The 23545-nt window shown below is 30.2% G+C and overlaps 1 protein-coding gene across 3 annotated transcripts in view; it reads right to left on the bottom strand.

The window, feature by feature from the left end:
• Nucleotides 1-22652, bottom strand: part of LOC106466534 (paraspeckle component 1-like) — a 70441-nt gene extending 47789 nt beyond the window's left edge. For all 3 annotated transcript variants that reach the window (XM_013926825.2, XM_013926826.2, XM_022394568.1), the window contains exons 1-2: nucleotides 22175-22652; nucleotides 6563-6864 (exon numbers count right to left, since the gene is read on the bottom strand). In XM_013926825.2, coding sequence (XP_013782279.1) covers nucleotides 6563-6864; nucleotides 22175-22594 — 722 coding nt within the window. In that variant the 5' untranslated portion in view covers nucleotides 22595-22652. The remainder of the gene's footprint in view (nucleotides 1-6562; nucleotides 6865-22174) is intronic.
• Nucleotides 22653-23545: the final 893 nt, after the last annotated feature.

The raw sequence follows: 23545 nt of genomic DNA, 5'->3' as shown, positions 1-23545 counted from the left end.
GTACAAAGTAACTTGTCTTGGCTGTGTTTAGTCAACTAGTATTTTGTAAACTACATTCACATTTCAATTATTATACATTATATATGTATATAGATTTTTGCTATTTTGAAATAAGTTCTTAAACATATTTTTCTGAAAACATAGAACAGTAAATAAAGAAGTAAAGCAAACAATTATCTGTTCTAGTTACGACCTTTGTACTCGGCTGCTGCTTGACGTAGGTTACCAAGCCTTTAAAAAATTGCATGTGGGGGATATGAAACAAAATATTTTTTTTGGTTTTATATATATACATTTGAATAACTAAAAAATCATTAATTACTACATCAATGCCATAGAATTCCACTATAATTTATCAAGCTTATAACTAAGATGTATTTTACTCTTTAAAAAAAATATGAAATTTCGAGCAGACTAAAGACAAATTCTACCTCCTTGAAATATTTGTTCAAAAGAAAGAGATGGCATCCTAACACAAGAAAATGACCAAGAAAGCCACTAAGGGGACATTCTGAAGTAAGTGTATATAAGGAAGCATATCCGCACCATTAAAAGTTTTAAATCACTCGGGGAATGTGCAGCTCACATTACGCTATCAAATTACATTACCACAAGCTACTCACGTGCATGCCTTGTGAACCATTTTAATTATATTATTATTATTATTACTTATTTTACCTATTCTAGTCTTAAATAACTTTAACAAATTTTTCTAAAAACTTTTAGATTTGTTACTTTTATAATAATAAATATGAAAAACAAGAAATAAAGTACTTACCCAGTCTTCATTTTTCTTACCCTTGATTGTCGAGGAGAGTTAAGCCTGATTTTTATAGTAATGCGCTTAAAATTTTTTATTTAATTAAATAATGCACCAAATAGTAAAGACTTACAACATGCAAAAAGTAGACAAATTCACCTAACTCTCAAAATTTTCCTGTTTTTCTAACTATTGCTTTAAGAGCCCTTAGAAGTTCATCCAAGCTAGTCATTAACTTTCCCACGGAAACTTAGTTGCTACTGAGTGAAATTGACGATTGAAAACATGTGATACAATACGTCGTTTGATAGATGAAAACCTTGACTCTCTATTGGTTATAGGTAATATATAATGAAACATAAGAGAGAACTATCAATGAATTGTGAAAGAGAGGATGTGAGAGGTGAGTGTGGGGTCACATTTTCTATTTGATAGCTCTGTAACCAAACAAAACTAAAAGCTATAAAAATTGTGGTTTGTTTGAGCAATAACAACTTTATAGAGAATATTTTACATTTAATTTCATACAATTTCATTGTTAGTACAAGCTTCGTTCCCATGGGAAATATAACGACTAGTGTGGATGATTTTGTAATGGTTCTTGTCAGATAGTTAGAAAGCCAGAAATATTAATAGTTTGGGGAAATTGTCTACTTTTTGCATGTTATTATTCTATGTTCTTTGGTGTGTTATTTGCTTAAATAAAAATTTAGCTCATTACTCCCATTAGTATAAAAAAAGTAGGGTTAAGTGTCACCAACAGTCGAAAGCAAAAAAGAAAAAGATTTGGGTAAGTACTTTATTTCTTGTTTTTCATGTTTATTCTTTATTTATTATTATAAAAATAACTAAAATGTAAAAAATGGGGATCTCTTTAGGTTAGTTAAGATTAAATTGGGTAAAATAAATAATATTTTGATAAAAATGTTTCACAAGGCATGCATGCGAGCAGCTTGTGGGTAACATAAATCGATAGCATAATGCAACCTTCACATTTCCCAAGTGATTTACAACTTAGAATAGCATGATTAGTAGTTAGACGTGGTTCAAAGAGCAATAAAATAATAAAATTTAATTTTTAACAGATGTATGCTGTTACGAGTTTAAAGCTACTTGTAATTTCATGTTACAATCTAAAATCATCCTAGAAAAAAAGGGTAATTTAGTTTTATTTTGATTTCTTATTTGGTGGTTATGAGGTCGGTCAAATTGACCAACATTGTATAGTGTTAGGGTAGAGAAAATAACAGATAAAATATAAAGTTTTAGAGATTACACAAATCAAATCTAAGATTGAGATCAAGAAAATCATTTTTAATCTTAACATTAAAATCACTTTGCAGACGGACTATTCAAATCAGATACTCGATATACTCACAGACAAATTTTTTTTTAAAATACTTCCCAAAAAATAAAAAAAATTGTATGTGGAAGACAATGTTTACTGAAAAACTGCCAAATTTGTGAATGAAATACATACTATATTAAAAGTTAGTATCAAATCTATAAAGACTTTATACGAATACAAAGAGATCATGTGGTCGGCCAAATCGACCGAGCCAATGTTAATAAAGATAAGAAGAATAATTTGTCATGTCAAATGGTGTTTTAAAGTAATTGAACCTGTCTGTGTGGACTTTTGACATAGAAGAGAATTAGTTAAATTTTAGATAAAACTGTGATATCCTATAGTACAAGAAATTTTTCTACATACATTTGACTTTTTTTGAATATATTATTTTAAAGCAAGTGGATTGTGTGCTGTCCGTTTACAGTTCAAATTTATCGCCACTAAGTCACAGACACCTACTGTAGAAGAATCCTAGCCCTATATATGCAAATCCCTGACAAATCAATCAATGGTGCCACTGATTGATTGATTAGCAAATACCACTGACTGCTGAGCTCTAATTACAGCATTAACTATTTCTATATAGGCTCAGTCACTGACCAACCTGGTAACCCCCAAGTAATCATAAAAGTATAATTTTAATTTCAGTTTTGATTTAGTGTAATAATAAATATTCTAGTGGCAACAAAAGTGCCAAAAAAAAAAGATTAAATAATGTTATAACTAATTGAAGCTGAAGTGAAATGGGTTCTAACTAAGCAGTTTTGATAAGACCACTTTATATCTATTTTTATGTCAGTCATAATGTTTTCAATCCCAAACGTGAGAAAAGCTAAAAATAATAGTTTGGACTGACAGATTTATTTATTGAAGATTTACCCTTGAAGTTTTTCTTTCAGAATGTTGACTATCCGACATGCAAAGTGATATTGATTTTCACAAAATTATCACATTTCCTTTGGAAAAATCTCTAAAACTTCGCATATATATATATATATATATATATCAAACTTTATAGTGTATCTGTTATTTTCTCTTCCCAATTCATTTGACAAACCTCATAGCCACCAGTAAAAATTAAGAAATAAATCTAATTTGCCCGTTTATATTTCTAGAATGACTGAAAATTTTACCAGGAAATCAAAATTGTTTATCTTAAATAATTTAAGTCTCATAACAGTACACATCCATTTATATTTATTAAGTTTTTTTACTTTTGAACAGTGTCTAATAATACCCCATTCAAGTTGCAAGTCATGCAATGCGGCTCATATTACTGTATTGAATAGCATAAAACTGGCCTACAAAGTAGAAATCTTACTCTTAGCACTAGTATACCAGTATCTTATAAAATACAGTGCCATTTCAGTTACCATATATATGTATACATATTATTACTATTAGAAATAAATTCTTATATTTCAGTTTTCTTAAAACATAGAATATGAAATAAGAAATACACAGAAAACAATGATCTCTACTACTTATGTTACAAAATTTATTTTACTTGTGTATAATACTTGTTAAGCCTCGTAATATTTTGCAAGTGGAGCATGTAAAAATATTAAATTTTATAGATTGTAAGTATGCATTTTAGAACAACAAAAAATTATAAATTACTACATCAACATCACAAAAATCAATTTAACTTATCAGGCTTCCTAACTAAGGTGTATTTGGTTTTAAACCTCCCTTCTTATCAAGGAATCACTTTGATCAAACTTCAAACTCTCCAGTGGTTATAACAGCTTTATCCTTATAAATACTTTAGGAAGACTGACAGTATCAGAGTTCAAAATGAAAGCTTTTGCTTGGTTATAAACATGTAATTAAGATAAGTAGGTATATATAAATATTTTGAAAAAAACCAAGTGGTGGATTTGCTAAACATATTTCAGCAAAGAGGAAATGCAGGAGGTTCTTATTTTATATTCTAGCTTGTCAATATTTGTAATCTGAGTTTCTATTTCATTAAAAACTATAGACATTGTATTGTGGGTGTCATAAAATGTAAACTGAAACAAAGCAGATGATGATGTACTATGTGACATACAAAAATTGGTATTTAGCAACTTTTTTAAAATTTACTTTTGAATTAAGAAATTAAATGTATAATACTAAAATTTGAATATTAAACTAGAATTTGATTCTAAATGTATTGACATATATTCACAAAATTTTGAATGCAAGTCTATAAAACATGATATGCACTCTGCCCCCTACCCATATGGAAAAGGTTAAAGTATTAAGTTTATCTTCATTAAATTTGTTAAGTTTTAGTCAACAAAATATCAGACTCTTTAATTATGTATTTTTTCTAAGAATTGTTTGTGAATATAGAGTTAGTGTGACTCAGACCAACTAGTCAAAGTGCAAGGTGATTTTCATGTTAAGAGAAACACTTTTCCCATCTTAATTTTCAATTTAAGTTGCACAACCTCTAAAACCTCATAAATGAATATAATTTTATCCAGTAAAACTATATTTTATCTGTTATTCTCTCTAACCTAACACCATATGAACTCTCTCAGTTTGACAAATCTCGTAACAACCATCACAAAAAAAGAAAAAAAGAGAGATAAATCTAAATCATACCTTTTCTTTCTAGAATGACTGCAGATTATAACTCAAAATTACGATTACTATCCTAAACAGGTTAAGGCTTATAACAGATTACACCTGTTTATATTCAGTTTAATTTTTTTTTGCTCCTTGAACCATGGAACTATCAATCCCACAGTACAAGTTGAAAATCACATTGCAAAAATGTGTTCAAGTTGCACAAGCTTCTTTTTTATTATTATTTTCATGATCTAACCCAAACTTTCTAATTCTTACATTATACTTTTTTTGATAATAGAAAATACATATAAAAATATTTGGTACTTAAGCTTGTACTCTTGTTCTTCTGTGGGCTGCCAGTGAACATTATTGTTTGTAATAATGATACTAGTACAAATAATTCTTATTTCAAATATGCACTTAAGAACACAAAATATGACAGACACCCCCCCCCCCCAATGAAAGAATAGACCATTCCAAGCTTTTACTTGTTGTTAAACACTTGTTTAAACAATTTTATTTATTCAATAAAACAACTTATTGACTTTCTAACTTAGTTGTTAAATCTGAACTCAGTAATAGCTACTTTGAATCTGTAGGCAAAATAAAATCTCTGAGAACAAGGTAACATTTTACATCATTCATTAAATTAAAACATTACTTTCTACTGGTTATAAACGATGTGATAGCAAACAGAGAAAATTACTGGCAATATATGAAAGACAATATGATAGGAGGGGGTGGGAAGTATGCTTGACTTTCTAGTTCGTCTCTTCATAAAGAAGAATAAAGGCTATAAAAATTAGACTATATCTCAGTAATATACAAGTAAATTATGTTTAGGGCATTGTTGAACAAAAGAATTTTTTCTTCGTATTTTTCTACTTTTGCTATGAATGATTTTGCTACAGTTAATGTTATGGTAGAGAAAATAAGCAACAAAGTGTGATGTTTAACTTAAAAAAAATTTAGGAGGTTTTAGAGTTTATGCAAGTAGTCTGAAAACTAAGACTAAAGGAAGTATGTATCTTATGAAACTGACCTTTCACTCATACTACTCAGTTAAGGCTTTGTAAATTCACAGACAAATCTTTGTAAAAATACTTTATTAAGAGATCTATGGAGTTTTGAGTCAATTGTATTTCACCATATAGTAACCAAAATTAATTTAGGTCCATAGCAGAGGAGACAACCAATCAAAGTATGCATTAGACTTCTATATCATTGATTCTCTATTCAATTTCACCTTTATTAAAAGATCCGATTTTTTGTGTACAAAAAACTTGTAATGTTTATATTGAGTACATTCATAGTTATAACAGATATAGTTTCATGGTGGTTAGGTTAGTGTTATTAAATTGGCTGTATGCATAAATGAAAACAATGACAAAATTGGTTCTTGTTACTTAATTTTATTGTTCAAATACATTTCTGATCTTTCTTGCATTATTGTGGAAAAGAAAATCATTGTATAAGTGATTAACAAACAATAATGCAACCACTAAATAAAGAAGTGTTCATGACTTAAAAGATTGCAACATGGTATTGCAAGTGTAAAGAACCATGACATACATATCTTGGTGTTGAAGATATTAATGCTACATAATAGAAAATTCTAACTAAAATAACTATGTTTACAACCAATTCTTAAACCAAAAACTAAGTTATGAACAGCACAATAAGTTGTATGAAAACAATCAAGCAACTTCAGGGATGGATGCCCACAGTCTCAAATAAGCTTAAAAATGTGTAGATAGAGCTCCTTTAAAAAGTGTAAAACAAAATATTAAGTAAATTTAAAGTTCTTTCAAGAAATCATGAAGTTGCTTTCATGTTGTCATCAGTATTTCAGTTATCACTGTACAAGTTAAAGATAGTTGAACAATTACCTTGTTAAAAGAAAACAGCCATCTGTACATCTCTTTAAGGCTGCCTGAGCTGCCAACTTTCGAGAATATTCAACAATTCCTTCACCCACTGGTCGACCTCTATCATCCACAATAACCACTGCCCTTTCTACTTCTCCAAAAATTGAAAATGCAGCTTCCAACAACTCATTAGATACCCAAGGTGTCAAGTTTTTCACTTTCAATGCAGCTCCATGAGTAGCAAAACGAACACGTAATGATTTTCCATCTTTAACTGTAAGGTCTAGAGCTGCTTTAGCTGCTTCTGCATTCTGTCTTGTGTCCTGAAATTTCAATATCACCAATATCAAGAGTATTAGTTTTTGAAGTTTTTACATACATTACAAAAACATCAATATTTATAACACTTAGAAGTCTTAAGTTTAACACAGCAATGTGTTATAACATGAAAATAGTACTTTAACCAACTCTCTGAATACTATTAATGAATTATTCACTTAAGAAATAAAAAGGAAACGAACAATAGAAGGATCATATCTTGCATGATTTTACATCAGAGTACAAAAACATTGTATAACTAGTTTAAAAAAGCAAAGAAAAAAAGTTGTGTAATATTCCTAAACTGGATAAACAAGAATTCTCCATGTGTACAAATTAACTTATTAATGATACATTAAAAAAAATTAAACACTGGACAGCCATATTAGAAAAGCAACCCTCATCTGGAATTGTGTCCAAGTTTTCTAACATCTCAAACTTGTGGCCTATAATTTTACTGCACAGTTATTTATTAAAATTTTATGGATTTATGAATTTCAAACTTCAAGCAATTTTAAAATCCTCAACCATGTGCCTCTTAAGCTAAAACATGTTAAGAGATCTCACCATATATGCATACAATAATTCCCTTCAAACCAGGGTTGTAAGAAACCAAGGTTTTATTGAGGAAAAATGAAAGAAATTCAAGATCACTCTTGGTTCAAGGAGTATCATCCTGACAATTGCTTCAAAGTGCTATAAGATTTGGATTTCTCTTTGAAAGCTGATAGGAATGATGTTTACGTATAAAACTACATACAAGTGGAGAGCAAAACACAAATTTAAGTATCTTTAGAGGCTTTTAAAATTTAAGCAAACATTATCATCAATGTATATTAATATATGCTGCATCATAAGTTACTTTATAATTCAAATTTTAGTATTACACAAGTTTTAATTTCATTTCATCTCGAAATATTTAAATTCTCAAACTTCATGTGTACCAAGCAACTTATTTACACCCAAATACCCATTTTAAATTACCTTTCTAAATACCACCCCTATATGTTCTCAAGTTTAACACAAATAACACATTCGTAGTATACACATCATAGCCTCCAATCTTTTCTTTCCTTGAAAATATAGCCCTAAAGAAATGCAAATCTCTTGTACATTTGCTAATAAAGTAATAGAAAGACTTCTCTTTACTGATTTCTATTGACCCAATATCTTTGAGGTTTTCAATTTACAGTTTCATAATAGTTATTACTAAGAACAGCTCATTACTAATAAATCAGTAAAATTATAATATTTTACATCACTATTTTTTTGTGACTTAATATTTTGTGTTCTTAGTTGCATTATAATTAGGTAAAAACATTTATCAGCACAATACACATGCAAGCTGTACCTGTTAATGTAATTTTATGTGTTGTTTAAAATAACTTGAGCTAGAACTGTGGTTGATATATTGCTTAATTACTACAAGTTCAGTATTTAGACATTGTTCAAAGAGCAATAAAACAAAACTAAATGAAAGCATTTGTCAAAATCTTATGTTTTACCAATTAAAAACTTTGAAACTCATTTACAAGGTTTAATGGTTATGCAAATTATATATAAAAACTAAAATGAAAGTCACTTTGCCCTCAGAATGAGGCACACTGACTTTGTAAAATCACATAATTCTTTAGTATAAAAACTTTATTGAAAAATTACTTTTTGTGCAACAAAATTGTAATGTTTACTAAATATCATGAAGGCATATTTAGTAAATTCAGAATTATAGCAAACAAATTCTCCAATATGGGATCAGTCCAATGGACCATGCCTATGTACATCATTATTTGCAGGTATTTAGTTAATTATTATTATCATTATTATAAGTAGCTTTATTTAATTTACAAATTTTATGTGTGTGCAAAATGCTTCAAACTAAACAGAGTTTAGAGTTCTGATTCTAGGTACCTAACTCAATCTAATAGAATTCACAATAACAACAACAACACACATCTACTATGTCAAGGAAAATGCCTCAATAAAAAAAAAATTCTCCAAGCTTCAAAATTCAAACTCAAATTCAGTTATACATACACACACACACATATATATATATTTTTTCAGGAATGAAGCACTGTGGTTGCCCTACACGTTACTAATTTTGCACCATTTTGCTTTCTTCTTTCTCTCAATTCAAGTAATCGGTGATCCTATTTAGATTCTGACAAGACCAAAAGCTGTTTGTTCAGGCAATACTATCAAGTGGTTGTTGATATCATATGATTGTTAGGATACAATCATTGCTGTAAAAGTAAATAAATATACATAACCCCACTTCCCAGTACAAACAGTAGTGAAGTTAGGTTAGGCACACCTGGGGTCCCGAGTCTTGGGGCTGGCTCCTAGATCTGAAGCTATTTGTTTGAGGCCTGATATACACACACACTCATACATACAGTGACAAATTCAGTTTGAGTGAACTATGAGAGTTGGAGATGGCAACAACCCCTTCCCCTCAGATAGTAATTCTCCTACTGTAAGAAGCAGCAAGTTATACTTGAAAAAAAAAAAAATAATAATAATAATCCAATTCAAGTACATTTCACTTTCAACATTCACTATGTTAATTTAATACAATTGATTCCTGATCACTGAAATCTAGCAGGAACAGTAAACAGCTATATTTATAAGGTCCATAGCAAAAAGACAGGTAAACTTGCAAAATTACAGAAAATTGCATTTATAACAACATGGGACCTATTGATCCATCTTGGCTGTTCCATCCTCTAAGCTAAATTAAAATAATAATAAAAAACAAATCTTAAAGCCAGCCCTTATCATTCATATACTTAAGCATTTTCTTAAACTCATTTAAATTTACTGCCTCTAAAACATCCAAAGACCAATCACCCTGTTATAAAAATGAAACTGTCTTAGATGAAGATGACTCCTATCCTGCTAAAATTTAAATTTGTGTCCCCTAGTCCTACTATTCTCACTGTTAAATATGAAAAAGTTGGTGCATCAACACTATAATTCCCTTTATAATTTTAAACACCTCAATCAGATCCCCCCCCCCCCAGCTCTTTTTTTCAAAAGAAGAAAATTTGAGAGATTTCAGCCTCTCATCGTATGACAACCCCTCCATCCCAGGCACCATTCTAGTAACTCTTCTCTGAACTTTTTCCAAAAATTCAATGTCCTTCCTAAGGTAAGGAGTCCAAGACTGAACATAATATTCCAAATGTGGCCTAACCAGTGATTTGTACTATGAAACTATAACTTTTTTAGACTTGTATTCAATATTTCTGTAGATACAACCTAAAATCCTATTTGCCCTACCACTAGCAACATCACATTGCTTGGATGGCTTTAGAGGCTGATCAACTATTACACCAAGATCCCTTTTCTTCATACCACTGTTAAGGTTATTCCCATCCAAATTATATTTAAAATTCAAATTATGATAACCCACATGCATTATCTTGCATTTATTATAATTAAAACCCATCTGCCATTTATTTGCCCAACTCACTAAATGATCTAAATACTTTTGTAAATCAGCAGCAGCCTCTTCACAGCTAGCAACATCCAAGACCTTAATATCATATGCAAATTTAAGTAATTTATTGACTATCCCTTCATATATGTCATTGATGTAAATAGAAAAGAGCAAAGGTCCTAAGACTGAGCCCTGAGGTACCTCATATGTGACATTAATCCAGTTTGACTAGACTCCATTTGTAACAACCCTTTGCTTTCTTCTATCCAAGTTGCTAACTTATCTTCCACACCTATAGAGATCACTTTTTTTACAAGCCTTTTTTATGTGGCAAATACTTTCTGAAAATCCACCAAATCTACACCCTCAAACTCATCTACACAAGCAGTAACCTTTCCAAAGAATGTCAAAAGATTTGTAAGGGAAGATTTTCCTATAGTGAAACCATGTTGACTATCCAATAAAATTCTAAGCTTTGTTAAATGACTTTGCAAAGCACCTTTTAACAGACTTTCCAAAACTTTTCCCACAACTGATGAAAGACTAATGGGTCTATAATTACTGGGACAATTTTTATCACCTCCTTTGAAAAGATTTTTTTACATTAGCTAACTTCCAATCCTCTGATACCTGCCTACTATTCAAGGACTGATAAAAATTTTAGCCATTGGCTCACATATCCAATCTTTAACTTCCTTCAAAACCCTTTAGGAAATATTATCTTGTCCAGGATCCTTATTGTTTTTTAAATTTACCAATTTTTTCTTAACCAGCTCAGAATTAATGCAGTCATCTTGTTCGATCTCATTTCTATTTATCAACTGTTCAAGATGTGGAATACTGCTTAAATCTTCAGTTAGTAAAAACTGAAGAAAGAAAAACAAAATTTAATAACCCATAATCAGGTACTAGCCTTCCTTTTCATCCGTCAAGGGTCCTACCTCCATCTTAACATTTTGTTTACCCTTAATATATTTAAAGAAATACTTACTGTTAATTTTTATATTTTCAGCTAACCTTTTTTTCATAACACCTGTTTGACCAAATTTCTTGATGTTATATAATCTTCTAAACCTCCTGCCATACCAGTCAATTTAAATTTCTTATGCTTTTCTTTAATTTTATCTCTTTAACCTTTTCACAATAGCCTCAGTATAAAATACACAAGGTCGTATACACATTTGCATACATTAAGTAGTTATACTAAAACTTTTAATGCTCTATGGGTATCTTCACAAAATTTGGTAGACTTTTAGTAATGATTCCAAGTCTTCTGTACACAAAAGTTCAGATTTTTAAATGAAGTATTTTTATTAGAGTTTTGTTTGTGAAAATATTGAATGTTTTCTTTACTAGTCCATGTGCGAAGTGATTTTCATGTCATAATCAAAAAACTATTCTTTGTCCCAAAAATAACATATTTGTGTAATCTCTAAAACTTCATATTTTGTCTACCCTAACTACAAAGAGTATCTATTTGACCAACCTCTTAACCACCATAAAAAAAATTAGGAAATAAATATAAATTCTGCTTTTTTCATTCTAGTGACTACAAATTATAACACGAAAACAAATTTTTACTCTAAATAGCTTAAATCTCATAACATTATACATTTATATATCTGTATACTACTAAAACTCAGATTGTTTGTGTGCTTGTCTGTAATTAAATACAGCAAAAACAGCACACAATAGCACCGTATTTGTAATGAAATGAAAATAGAAACACAATAAAACAAGTTTCGGTAAAATCAGGCCACGGGTTACCGAGTTAGTACCATTTTTCGGGTCACTTTTCGTACATTCCATTATTATAAAACTTCATTTTCCACCTGATGAATCACTTTAAAATATCTTCTATACTACAATATATGCACAACAGAAATTAAATGATGAGATGAAAATGTGTTACAACAGCACATAGAAAGAACATTAAAATGGACCAAAATATTACTCACTATTTGCAAATAGTAACTATGGAGACAAGGTAAAAAAATAAAAATCAAGCCGAGAACAACAAAATTTTATAAACAAAAACCTCTCTCTGGGCATTGGCTATTATATTATTTCCCTGTCAATGTTCCCATCTTCATTAAAAGGCATAAGATGACAAAAACAAGATCTTGAAGAATCTATCTATATACTACTAAAACTCTGAGATTGTTTGTTTGTTTGCTTATGTTCTCAGTCAAAAAATCATTTACACTACCATTCACACTTTATGAAACTTCTTACTTCACTTTTTTGAAAAATGAAATGGTCTTTCCTTTTACTCAAGATCAACAATCAAATATCTTTTCTTGAATTATGAATAACACAAATGGATTGAAATTTTTAATTAAATTATCTCAAAATAAACCTTCATTTCGGTGCAATATTGAAATTAGCTTGAATTCTTCATAACCTCTGAATAGTGGTTGACCCAATGGGTCACGGTGGTCTGGTATTTATGATATCGACCTTCCAGTCATGCCTGGCTAACAGTACAGAAGTTACAATGATGCAGCACACATATATATCCAGTAACATAAAACTGACCTCTGTATTCACAAAGTGAACTGTCTTAGCTGTGTTTTAGTGGACTAGTATTTTGTAAAATACAGTCACATTTCAATTGTTACATTATATACGTATATCAATTATTGCTACTTACAAACAAGTTCTTAAACTTAATTTTTTTAACCATATTGCCCTGGGTACCCTTTAATGTGCATGACAAAGGGTTCTTACATTCAAAATTTTATTAAACTACTTTTTATGTTATACCAATTAGAATAGTATCAAATCTAAGCTAATAATCCATATTTTAATAGTATACAAGACTTAAGTTCTTAATTCTAAAAGGAAATATATAAAAAACTCCTGAATGTCCCCTAGTGTAACACACGTGATACATTTTGTTTTAGCATGTCATCATCTCTATTTTTATCCATTACCCCTCAAAAATGCAAGAAATTAAGTGTAAAATACACTCTATAAAATCGTTATTGCTCAAACAAACCATAATTTTTAAAGCATTCAATTATGTTTGGTTACAGAGCTATCAAATAGAAAATGAGACCCCACACCCACCTGTCACATCCTGTCTTTCACAATTTGTTGATAGTTCTCTCTTACGTTTCATTATATATTACTTATAACCAATAGAAAGTTAAGGTTTTCACATATCAAATGACATTGTATAACCTTGTGTTCTGAACAGATAATCGTCAATTTCACTCAGGGTATCAACACCGTTCCTGTGGGAAAATTAACGACTAGCTTGGATGAGTTTGTAATGGCTCTTCAAGCAATAGTTAGAAAGACAGATAAATTTTGAGAGTTAAGTGAATTTGTCTATTTTTTACATGTTGTAAGTCTCTATTATTTGGTGTATTATTTAATTACATAAATTCTTAAGTGCATTATTATAAAAAATCAGGCTTAACTCTCCTTGACAATCGAGGGCAGGAATAAAGAAGACTTAAGACTTTACTTCTTGTTTTTCATATTTATTATTATAAAAGTAACAAATCTAAAAATATGGATCTGTTAAAGTTATTTAAGACTAGATTAGGTAAAATAAGTAATAATAATAATAATTAAAATGATTCACGAGCACGCATGCAAGCAGCTCATGGGTAATGTAATTCTATAGCATATTGTGAGCTATATGTTCCCCGAATGATTTAGAACTTATAATGGCATGGATAGTAGTTACATGGTTCAAAAGACGATAAAATTTAATTATAAATAGATGCATAACTTTACGAACTTAGAGCTACTTAGGATAAACGAATGTAGTTTCATTTACAATTTGAAATCATTCTAGAAAAAAAAGGGTTAATTTAAGTTTATTTTGATTTTTTTGGTGGTTACGAGGTTGGTTGATTTGACAATCTTCTTTTGAGATAGGGTAGAGAAAATAACAGATAAATTATGAAGTTGTACTAAAAAAATGTTTGATATGCATTTAGGAGGTTTTGAGGATTACACATAGGAAATTTGAAGTATTTTTAATTTTAACATGACAATACTTTACACATGGACTATTCAAAACAAATACTCATATATAAAAAAATATTCATGGATAAATCTATATTTTATTTTATTAAAAATACTTCACTAAGAAATACGACTTTTTGAATGTGAAAGACTTGTAATATTAAATGAAAGACTGCCAAATTTCATGAAGACATACCTAATATATTGTGAGTTATAAGTATTAAACTTATAAATACTTTAAATAAGTACAAAAGGTCACTTCACTTGGTCAAATTGACCGACCCCATGTTGGGAGAGTTAAAACATAGAAAAGTAAATAAAGAAGTAAAGCAAACATTTGTATCTTTTTGTTACAACCTTTGTTCTTGGTTAACGCTTCTCGTAGCTTGCTAAGCCTTGACAAATTTCGCACGTGGAGGATGTGAAATGAAACTTTTTTTGTTAGGTTCTATATATACATTTGAATAATCACAAAAATTATATATTACTATATTGATAACATATAATTCCATCATAATTTATCAAATTTAGTAACTAAGCTGTATTTTGGGTCTAAAAAATATGAAATTTCAAGCAGACTAAAGACAACCTACCTCCTTGAAATCTTGTTTTGAAAGGACGAGATGGTGTCCTAACACATGAAAATCGCTGAGAAAGCCACTAGGGGGACATTCTGAGCTTTCAATTGGTTACTCTCGTCATATACAGAAGTAAAAATGAAAAGAGGCGGGCATGGCTACTGTGTTTGATTCAGTACATGAGTGAAATCAAAGCAAATAGGAAAGATAGGAGGTTCTTATTTTATATTCTAGCTTCTCAATATATTGGTAATTTGACACACAAAAATCGATGTTTAACTGTTTTTTAATATTTACTTTTAAATTAAGAAATTAAATAATCTATAATACTAAAATTTGAATTATAATCTTCAATTTGGTACCAAACGTATTGAGATAAATTCATACGATAGTTGAATAAAATTTAAAATGCAAGTCAACAAACATTATGACATCGCCTTTGATCTGTGTCGATAGATTAACGTAGAGTGAATAAACTGGTGAAAACAATAAATTATGATTTCATGGGAAAATGACAAGACATAGCTCCTCTAAGAGTGAATGGAATCTAATATGAAGTTTCGAATACTTGGAAACAGATAACAGAATGGTGAACATTTTTATAGTTTCCTCTTTTGTGTTCTTTTTTTGTTCCTTCTTTTGATGTTAAATCATAACTTATTGAAAGCTACAGATATTTCTTCTACAATAAAACATCAGGTAAGCTTAGTGTCTTAAGCTAAAGTTCAGCAAGTAGACAATAGCAAAATATCCTTATTTATTGAATGTTAAGTTTATTTATTAAAACAAAGTAAATAAGTTAAATAACCAAAAAGAAACTATATTAGCTTTAAAGTTTTCTCAACCAAGACCAATGTTACCTAGCCTGACAAATTAATGGTCATAACCACTGTGAAAGGCCAGGTAATCAAGTACCACTAAATCTTTCAGTTTTTGCAGATTAAAAAATTTTATTGCCAGAATTTTTTTACTTCTGCATTCAGAAAAAGCATTAAATAATGAATAACAATTAAATTAAAAAGTTATATTTTTATGGAACTTTTGATAAAGAAAAATTTTTTCAAACAAAATAAATTTGATGTTTTGAAGTGTCACTGAAAGTTTAGAAATTTTACAACCTAAAAAAATGATAATTTTGAATAAAATTATGTGAATGTTTTTGACCCTAAACATGGAGTAAGTAAGTTTCACGAAATTTGATAAATTATTTTGACTGTGAAGTTGAAAAAAAAAAAAATTGCACAGAAGGTATTACAATGACTACAAATTATTTTTTATACTTTTTTCTAACAATTTCTTTTTCCCTTCAAAGTATTAAGAAACTAGTATAGGTAACACTATACTTAAATAAGTACTTATATGATAGAATAATAAACAAACTACAAAAAATAAGATTAAGGAAATAGAGAGGCCAACATTTGCAGGCAAATGCAACATCTCTGACATGCAATCCCAACATGGCCATCTTTGACACCAGAAAATTCACGAAAAAAACTGAAAAATCAAGAACTATCTATACCACTGCTTGAGACCTTCAAAAAGGTATGAATATTTTAAAATTAACAAAAATAAATGTTTAAAGTGCACAATAGAATTCTATATGGCCAATAGCAAAAATTGAAAAGACTACACACTTTAGTAGCTCTATGCTACCATTATCACGAGTAAAAACCTATGACAAGTGGGTAGTTTTAGAAAGAAAAGGTTTAACTCATTTGTAATGTATGAGAGTGGTATGAATATTGTACATAAGAAGTCAATATTTCTTTCCAAAATTGCACAATTATTGCCAACTAACCCTTCATCTCTATTCAACAAAGAACCTTATTTTACAGCACAAAATTTCTATTGATTCCCTAATAATTAATACACTTTCACTATTAGGTCATTTTAAAATTGTTTTGTGCCATTGTATTGAATGACCTGATTCAATTGTGTTCAGAAAGAGGAGAAATTAGCAGTTACTGCAAAATTTAAGCCTAAACTCAAGAATACTCCACAAATTCTACCTATTATAAATCTAGAAACTAGTACTGAATCTAATGTTGAACAGATTATACGATAGTAAAATTATAACTATTATTAGATATTGATGCCAAGATGTAATGTTGAAATATTAAAATGAATATAAATTTCACAAAAGAAAAAAAGCTTGGAAGACCATAAAATATAATGTTGTTACACAAGCTGACAAAGGAGTGTGTGTGTGTAGTGGTTTTGAACAAATGTCATTATAGTTTTAGCGTAGATCAGTTGTTTAACCCTTTCGAAACAGGTCACAGGTAAAAGGCCTTATCATCTCACTTGTTGACTTGAATTCAAAATTTTATTGAACTACTATTTCATGAATCTATGTCAAAAAGTTTGGTATCAAACTGTAGAGTATAATTCAAATTTTAGTATTATATATTACTCAATTTCTTAATTTAAAAGTAAATATTAAAAAAACTTAAACATCGATGCTTGTGTCACATGGTATGTTGAATACAGCACTGGTTCAAACTAGATGTTTCTGAAGTCAAAATACCAAGTCTATAGCTTCATATGAATTAGAAACTCAAATTACCGATATTGACAACCTAGAATATAAAATAATAAGGTATTATCTTTTCGACTTGCTAACATATTGCTTATGTAATAAATCAAACACAGTGGCACCCCACCCATTTTTTTCCATTTTTGGAAACACTCCCTTAATTCTATTTTGACATGAATAACCAATAGGAAGCTCAGAATGTCCCCTAGTGGCTTTACCAGCCATTTCTTTCTTTTGAACCAATATTTGAAGTAGGTATGGTGTGTCTTTCGTCTACTTGAAATTTTATATATTTTTTAGACCAAAATACATCTTAGTTACTAAGCTTGATAAATTATAGTGGAATTCTATGGTACTGATGCAGTAATTTATTATTTTTTCTTAGTTATTCAAATGTATATATAAAATCTAAAAAATTTTGTTTCATATCCTCCACGTGTAAAATTTTAAAGGCTTAGCAACCTACATCAAGCAACAACAAATTATAAAGTTCATAACTTGAAGAGATAACTGTTTGCATTACTTCTATATTTACTGTTCTATGTTTTAAGAAAAATAAGTTTAAAAACTTATTTCAAAATAGCAATCATCTATATACATATATAATAGTTGAAATGTGACTATATTCTACAAAAAACTAAAACACAGCCAAAATAAGTTACTTTGTACAGACCAAAGGTTAGTTTTGTGTTTTTGGATACTATAACGTGTGCACGTTAATCTTAACTAACCTAAAATGATCCCTATTTTTACATTTGTAATAATAAATAGAGAATAGACATGAAATACAAGAAATAAAGTACTTACAAGACTTTGCAGACTTTCATTTAACATTACAAGTCTTTCACATAGAAAAAAATTACAACTAGTGATTTCTCCTAACCCAGTCCCTTGGCTGTGGTTTTGCTAGATAGTAGATAGGGACAGTGGGAATCTCATTAATCTATTCATGCGTGTCATTAATTAGATGACGAGGCATTTGGCTACCTTAAGAGAGTCATAGTTACTAATGGTGGTAATGCACTAAATTTTTATTGAATTAAATAATGCACCAAAGAATACAAGACTAATAACACGCAAAAAGCAGAAAATTTCCCCTATCTCAAAAATTTTCTGACTTTCTAACTATTCAACAACAGCCATTAAATTCATCCAAGCTAGTCGTTAACATTCCCATGGAAACGTATTTTGTAAATTGAAAATATTCTGTTTATAACACAATATTATACAATATGTCATTTGATAGATGAAAACCTTAATTTTCTATTGGTTATAGAAAATATATATTTGAATGAAAAAGAGAAATATTAACAAATCTTGAAAGAGAGGATGAGACAAATGGTAGTGGCAAAAGGGGTCTTATTTTCTATTTGATAGCTCTGTAACCATACAAAATTAAAGGCAATAAAAATTATGGCTTGTCTGAGCAATAATGATTTTATAGGGAGTAATTTACTCTTAATTTTGTACTTTTTGAAGGGGTGGTAGATAAAATAGAGAAGAGAATATACCTAGAGAAAATGTGTCACACTAGGGGAATTCAGTTTTTTTAAATATTGCCTTATAGAATGAAGAATTTAAAACTTATTAAAATATGGATCATTAGGTAAGATTTTATGCTATAATAATTGGTATAACAAACAAAAAGTAATTTGATAAAATTTTGAATGTAAGACACAAACTGTGTCATGCACATTTTTGCTTGTGTTAATTTTCAGAGGTACTGACTGTACAGGGGGGTTATACTTTAATACAAATTTTGAAAAAATTATTTCCCACCATTTTCTATCCGTCTATATATTTTGGACGGGTAGAACATGAAGTTGGTATTAACACCCACAGCTAACAAAAGAAGGAAGACTTTCGAAACATCGTCCTCTACACTTGTGTTTTTACAACAGGCATTGCCATTTATTCAACTAATTGTAACATCATAAAACTAAAAACTGGGTCTAAGATCTGGAAGACTATATACAATATTACACCCTAGCTCTATTAACAAGACTAAGTACATCAGCTAAACATATTGTATACAGACTTGTGCACTGAACCATTGTGAATACAATTTTTTTCAATATTTGAAGAAACACAACTATCACTAATAAACATTCACACCATAGCTGGCAGATTTTCATATGTTTGCAACACTTGAACCTTAAAAACTAGATATATTAATCTATTTACCAAGCAACCTCACACAGGACATCTTGAAATAAATTTCAAAAACAACCTATTGGTCCTGAACACTAGCAAAAAAAAAAGTACAAAGAACATAAATTGAAAACACAGAACACCATTCCTGTTTTGTGATAAATGAGTTGGCAATGTTTGAATAAGCTATTAAATTCTACAAGTAACAAAGGAGTTAGGTATAACCTACAATACAAATAGGGATTCCCAGAGAATTACAGTTATCGGTCATGGAAGTGTGTGAATGCAAAGTTGCAGTTGTGAATATATACACCTACAAACAAATTACTGTACACCACACAACAAATGAAAAAGATCTACAGCACTATTACACATTGTGTTTGCATGGCTTATTCCAGACAACTATACTTCCACTAGTTGTAAATTGATTTTTAAAAAATCACAACGATTGCTTAACCTTTCCTCCACCATTTGGCAGTGACCTGCAAGCAAATGTTAAAATCAAAAATTGGGTGTCGGTTCGAATTGGCTGCATCAATAAGGATCAGTGATACATCAAATTAAAGTTCTCTTCATGCTCTACTTTGGTCTGAGCAGTTTCACTGGATCCAGAAACATTTCCTACTTGAAAACACACACACAAAAAAAACAACAACATTAAACTATTTATAATTCTTTGTACCCATTTCACTTGTAGAAACAAAGCCATACAATAAACTTTGTGGTGCATATTACATAAACCAATACATAGATATGTCCGTCCAATTTGAACTGACGGTATGCCATAAAATGATGAATTAGAAAATTAACAGCCATATGTTGGCTTGGCAACAGTTTGCTCTACATCAGGGATGGCCAAACCCTGGCCCACATGCGGCCTGTGATGTCGTTTTCTGCGGCTCGCCTAACATTTATAAAATTCACTGTATTACGGCCCATGCATGATACTTAGACAGCCGCTGCAGCCTTTTCATTATTTTTAATTTGCGCGAGAGATTTGTGTGTCATCATTTGATAATTTCACTTGACGTCACCATTGTGTTCGCGCGAGTAGCGAGGAGGCAATAACTCACTCTTTCATTCCATCGGGTTTCGCCTGAGGCAATTTGAGCCATTCTTTCATTGTTGTCTCGGCGACCTTAGCAACAGCGGTCTGACTGGAGGAACGATTAAAATTCAAACTGAGAGCAACAAGCTCGTCGTAAATGAGTCTATCTTGATATTCTGACATAATTGGGTGAACCGAATGTGGACTGATTTTGCTGATCGAAGTGTCAAATGAAAGGTCCCTTCATTCTTTATTCACTGATGTAAAAATTATTATCCAAACGTCTTTTCCTACCAGAGATAACTCGATTGACAAAAAATGATGAAATTTTTGTTTTTGGTCTCTAGAGAACACCTAATGGCGCAATATCAAAAGTAAAGTACATCATATAAAAGCCAAGAAAGTTTTCTATCTATTGATATACGATTCTTTGTGACTACAGCCAAATGAGAGCTATATCAGAGCATTGAAAAATATTAAGCTCAGGATGTCCACTTTTTTTTTTACCAGCACTGTATTTTAAAGTTGAATGCGGCCTGGGTCGACTCTGGTAATCAAAATCTGGCCCATGGCACAAAAAAGGTTGGCTACCCCTGCTCTACATCATATCACTGGGCAGAAATAGACAATTTGTTGACCTGGCAATCTGCTATACATTATATCATAGTTTAATTTACTTTAAAAATAATGAGAATACAACATTTCTCCTCTACTTTCACAGGAACATATGCAAGTTCATACTTCATTTTTAACATTTGACTGTTGACAATTTTCATTTCATTTATCAATATTATATGAATTGACACATCTGGGTGTTCAATTAAAGTTCTGTATTAGGACTACCTGGTTTCATGCAACATCTCAGGTTACCAGGTAAAGCGATCAGTCATATAGTTAGCATTTTTCCAATGAGACGATCACGTGGTGTGAAAGGTCATTTTACAGGTATGATTACTATTTTTCATTAATTATTAAATACATACTTGCAATTGCAGTGTACATCTGCTAATGTTTGACTGTGGAATCCAATGATGTGTATGATCTCACTATTTAAAAAACAACAAAAACCCTAATACAAAACGAGTTGGAAGCCCTGAAGTCTGATTGTTAACTTAGTTGGAAAGAGTGACCCTTTTAAGTTGTTTGTAAGAAGTACATAGCACATGATTACCTTATCTATTATTTGTTTGTACAATATACTTATATTTAACTTTTAAACTTTACTACTACTATTACTACCAGGGCTACAAAATCCTGATACAGTGATACTGATAGAGCTTAAGACCAAACATTTTCTGACGTTAATTATTTATCACTTAATCTTAATGCTTCCACTTTTCTAGTTTTAATATTAGCCTATACACTTACTTGAAATTTTGCGAGCTATTGGCTTTACGTTTAATATATAAAAATAATACTATTGAATATGTTAAAAGTTCCCAACAGAGGTCGCGACGTGATACATTTAACACATACTCCAATTAACTTGTAAGTTGTAGTTGTAAGCTGTGGCTAATATATCAAATATGGCAGCAAAATCATTTACGCTAAGCCTAAATATTGAATTTAAACCTACCAATTTTATAAAACCAAATGCTTTCTGATTGTTGAGGAAGACTTCCGCCGTTTCTCCAAAAGGTTCAAACATCTTTTTGAAGTCTTCTTCGGTCGTATTTGGAGGTAAATTACCAACAAACAAACGACATCTTCCAGTAAACTTTTTAGGCTCCCCTTCCTTTGTCTGAAGATTTGTTGTTGGTCCACTAACATTGGCAAGTCTTTCTTTAACGAAATCTCTCTCTTTTCTCATATTTCCACCTCTCTGATTAGAAGGCCTACCTCCTCTGTCACGATCTCTGTTGTCTGCTCTACCTCCTCTTTGTTGAGGGTTACTAGGCCCTTCATTCCGTTGTCTTTTATTTGGTCTGTTTTCGTGAATTTCAAGGTGTTGCTGTTGGGCTTCTACCTTCACTTTGTTGTTCTGATCGCCGTCCATATTGGAATAAACTTCGTCTCGCCAAATCCGAGCAACGTTAACGGACAGTCTAAGAGAACTGGATATTACTGGTTGGATTATATAAAGTACGTCACGTGATTATTTTTCAACTAAAGCTTCGTTATCATTGGATGTTTTGTAGCTTAACTAGATACTCGTAATTTTTGAAAAAATTATCATCGTGAATAAAAATAAATTTTCTTACACATTAATTTATATATTTTTGGGTGTTTTGTTTTTATGGGCTGAAAGAGAACTCACAAAAATTTTGATTTATATATTAACTAATTAATAATAAGTATGTTTACAAACCTGGGAAAGTGCTGCTGTTATGTTATTTTAACTACACTGGTCATTTAATCATTTATTTATCCACATTTTATTAACAGTATTTAATTCAATTTACAGATTTATAAATTTCATAGAATAAAACTCGGATGTATTCTTAATTACAATATTTGACTACCCCACATTAAAATAAATTGTGAAAACTGCAATATAACATTTTATTAATCTAGTATTTTTAGTATTATGTAAAATAATATAAACTTTAACACCGTTCAGAAGTTTTTCTTAATCCTTGGTTTGAGCTTTCAGCAGCAGCTATTCTATTGCACTGCCGAACAACTAAGCAGCATAGACTTAAATTCGAATATATTTTAAACTGTATTTTTATATTATACTAAATTATAGGAAATTCGTAAAATGGTATTTATTTCCTTTATTCACATATTGTGTCCTCGGTTGTAATTTATAAGCAAAAGAAAATAAATAAGTACAATAATAGAAAACGAAACTCTTTAAGTAACAGGTTACTTCAACTAAATGATAAAGAAAGGGAGCTGAAGCATAGAAGAGAAACAGTTGGGACAAGTATGAGTGAAATTCAAGTTTAAAGAAATCGAAGCTGTAGGCGAATTTTTGGTAAGGGATGTGGATAGAATAGTCTGC

This window comes from Limulus polyphemus, unplaced genomic scaffold, assembly GCF_000517525.1.
Source record: "Limulus polyphemus unplaced genomic scaffold, Limulus_polyphemus-2.1.2 Scaffold2292, whole genome shotgun sequence".
Classification (NCBI taxonomy): Eukaryota; Metazoa; Arthropoda; class Merostomata; order Xiphosura; family Limulidae; genus Limulus; species Limulus polyphemus.
This window is presented reverse-complemented; position numbering and strand designations above follow the sequence as displayed.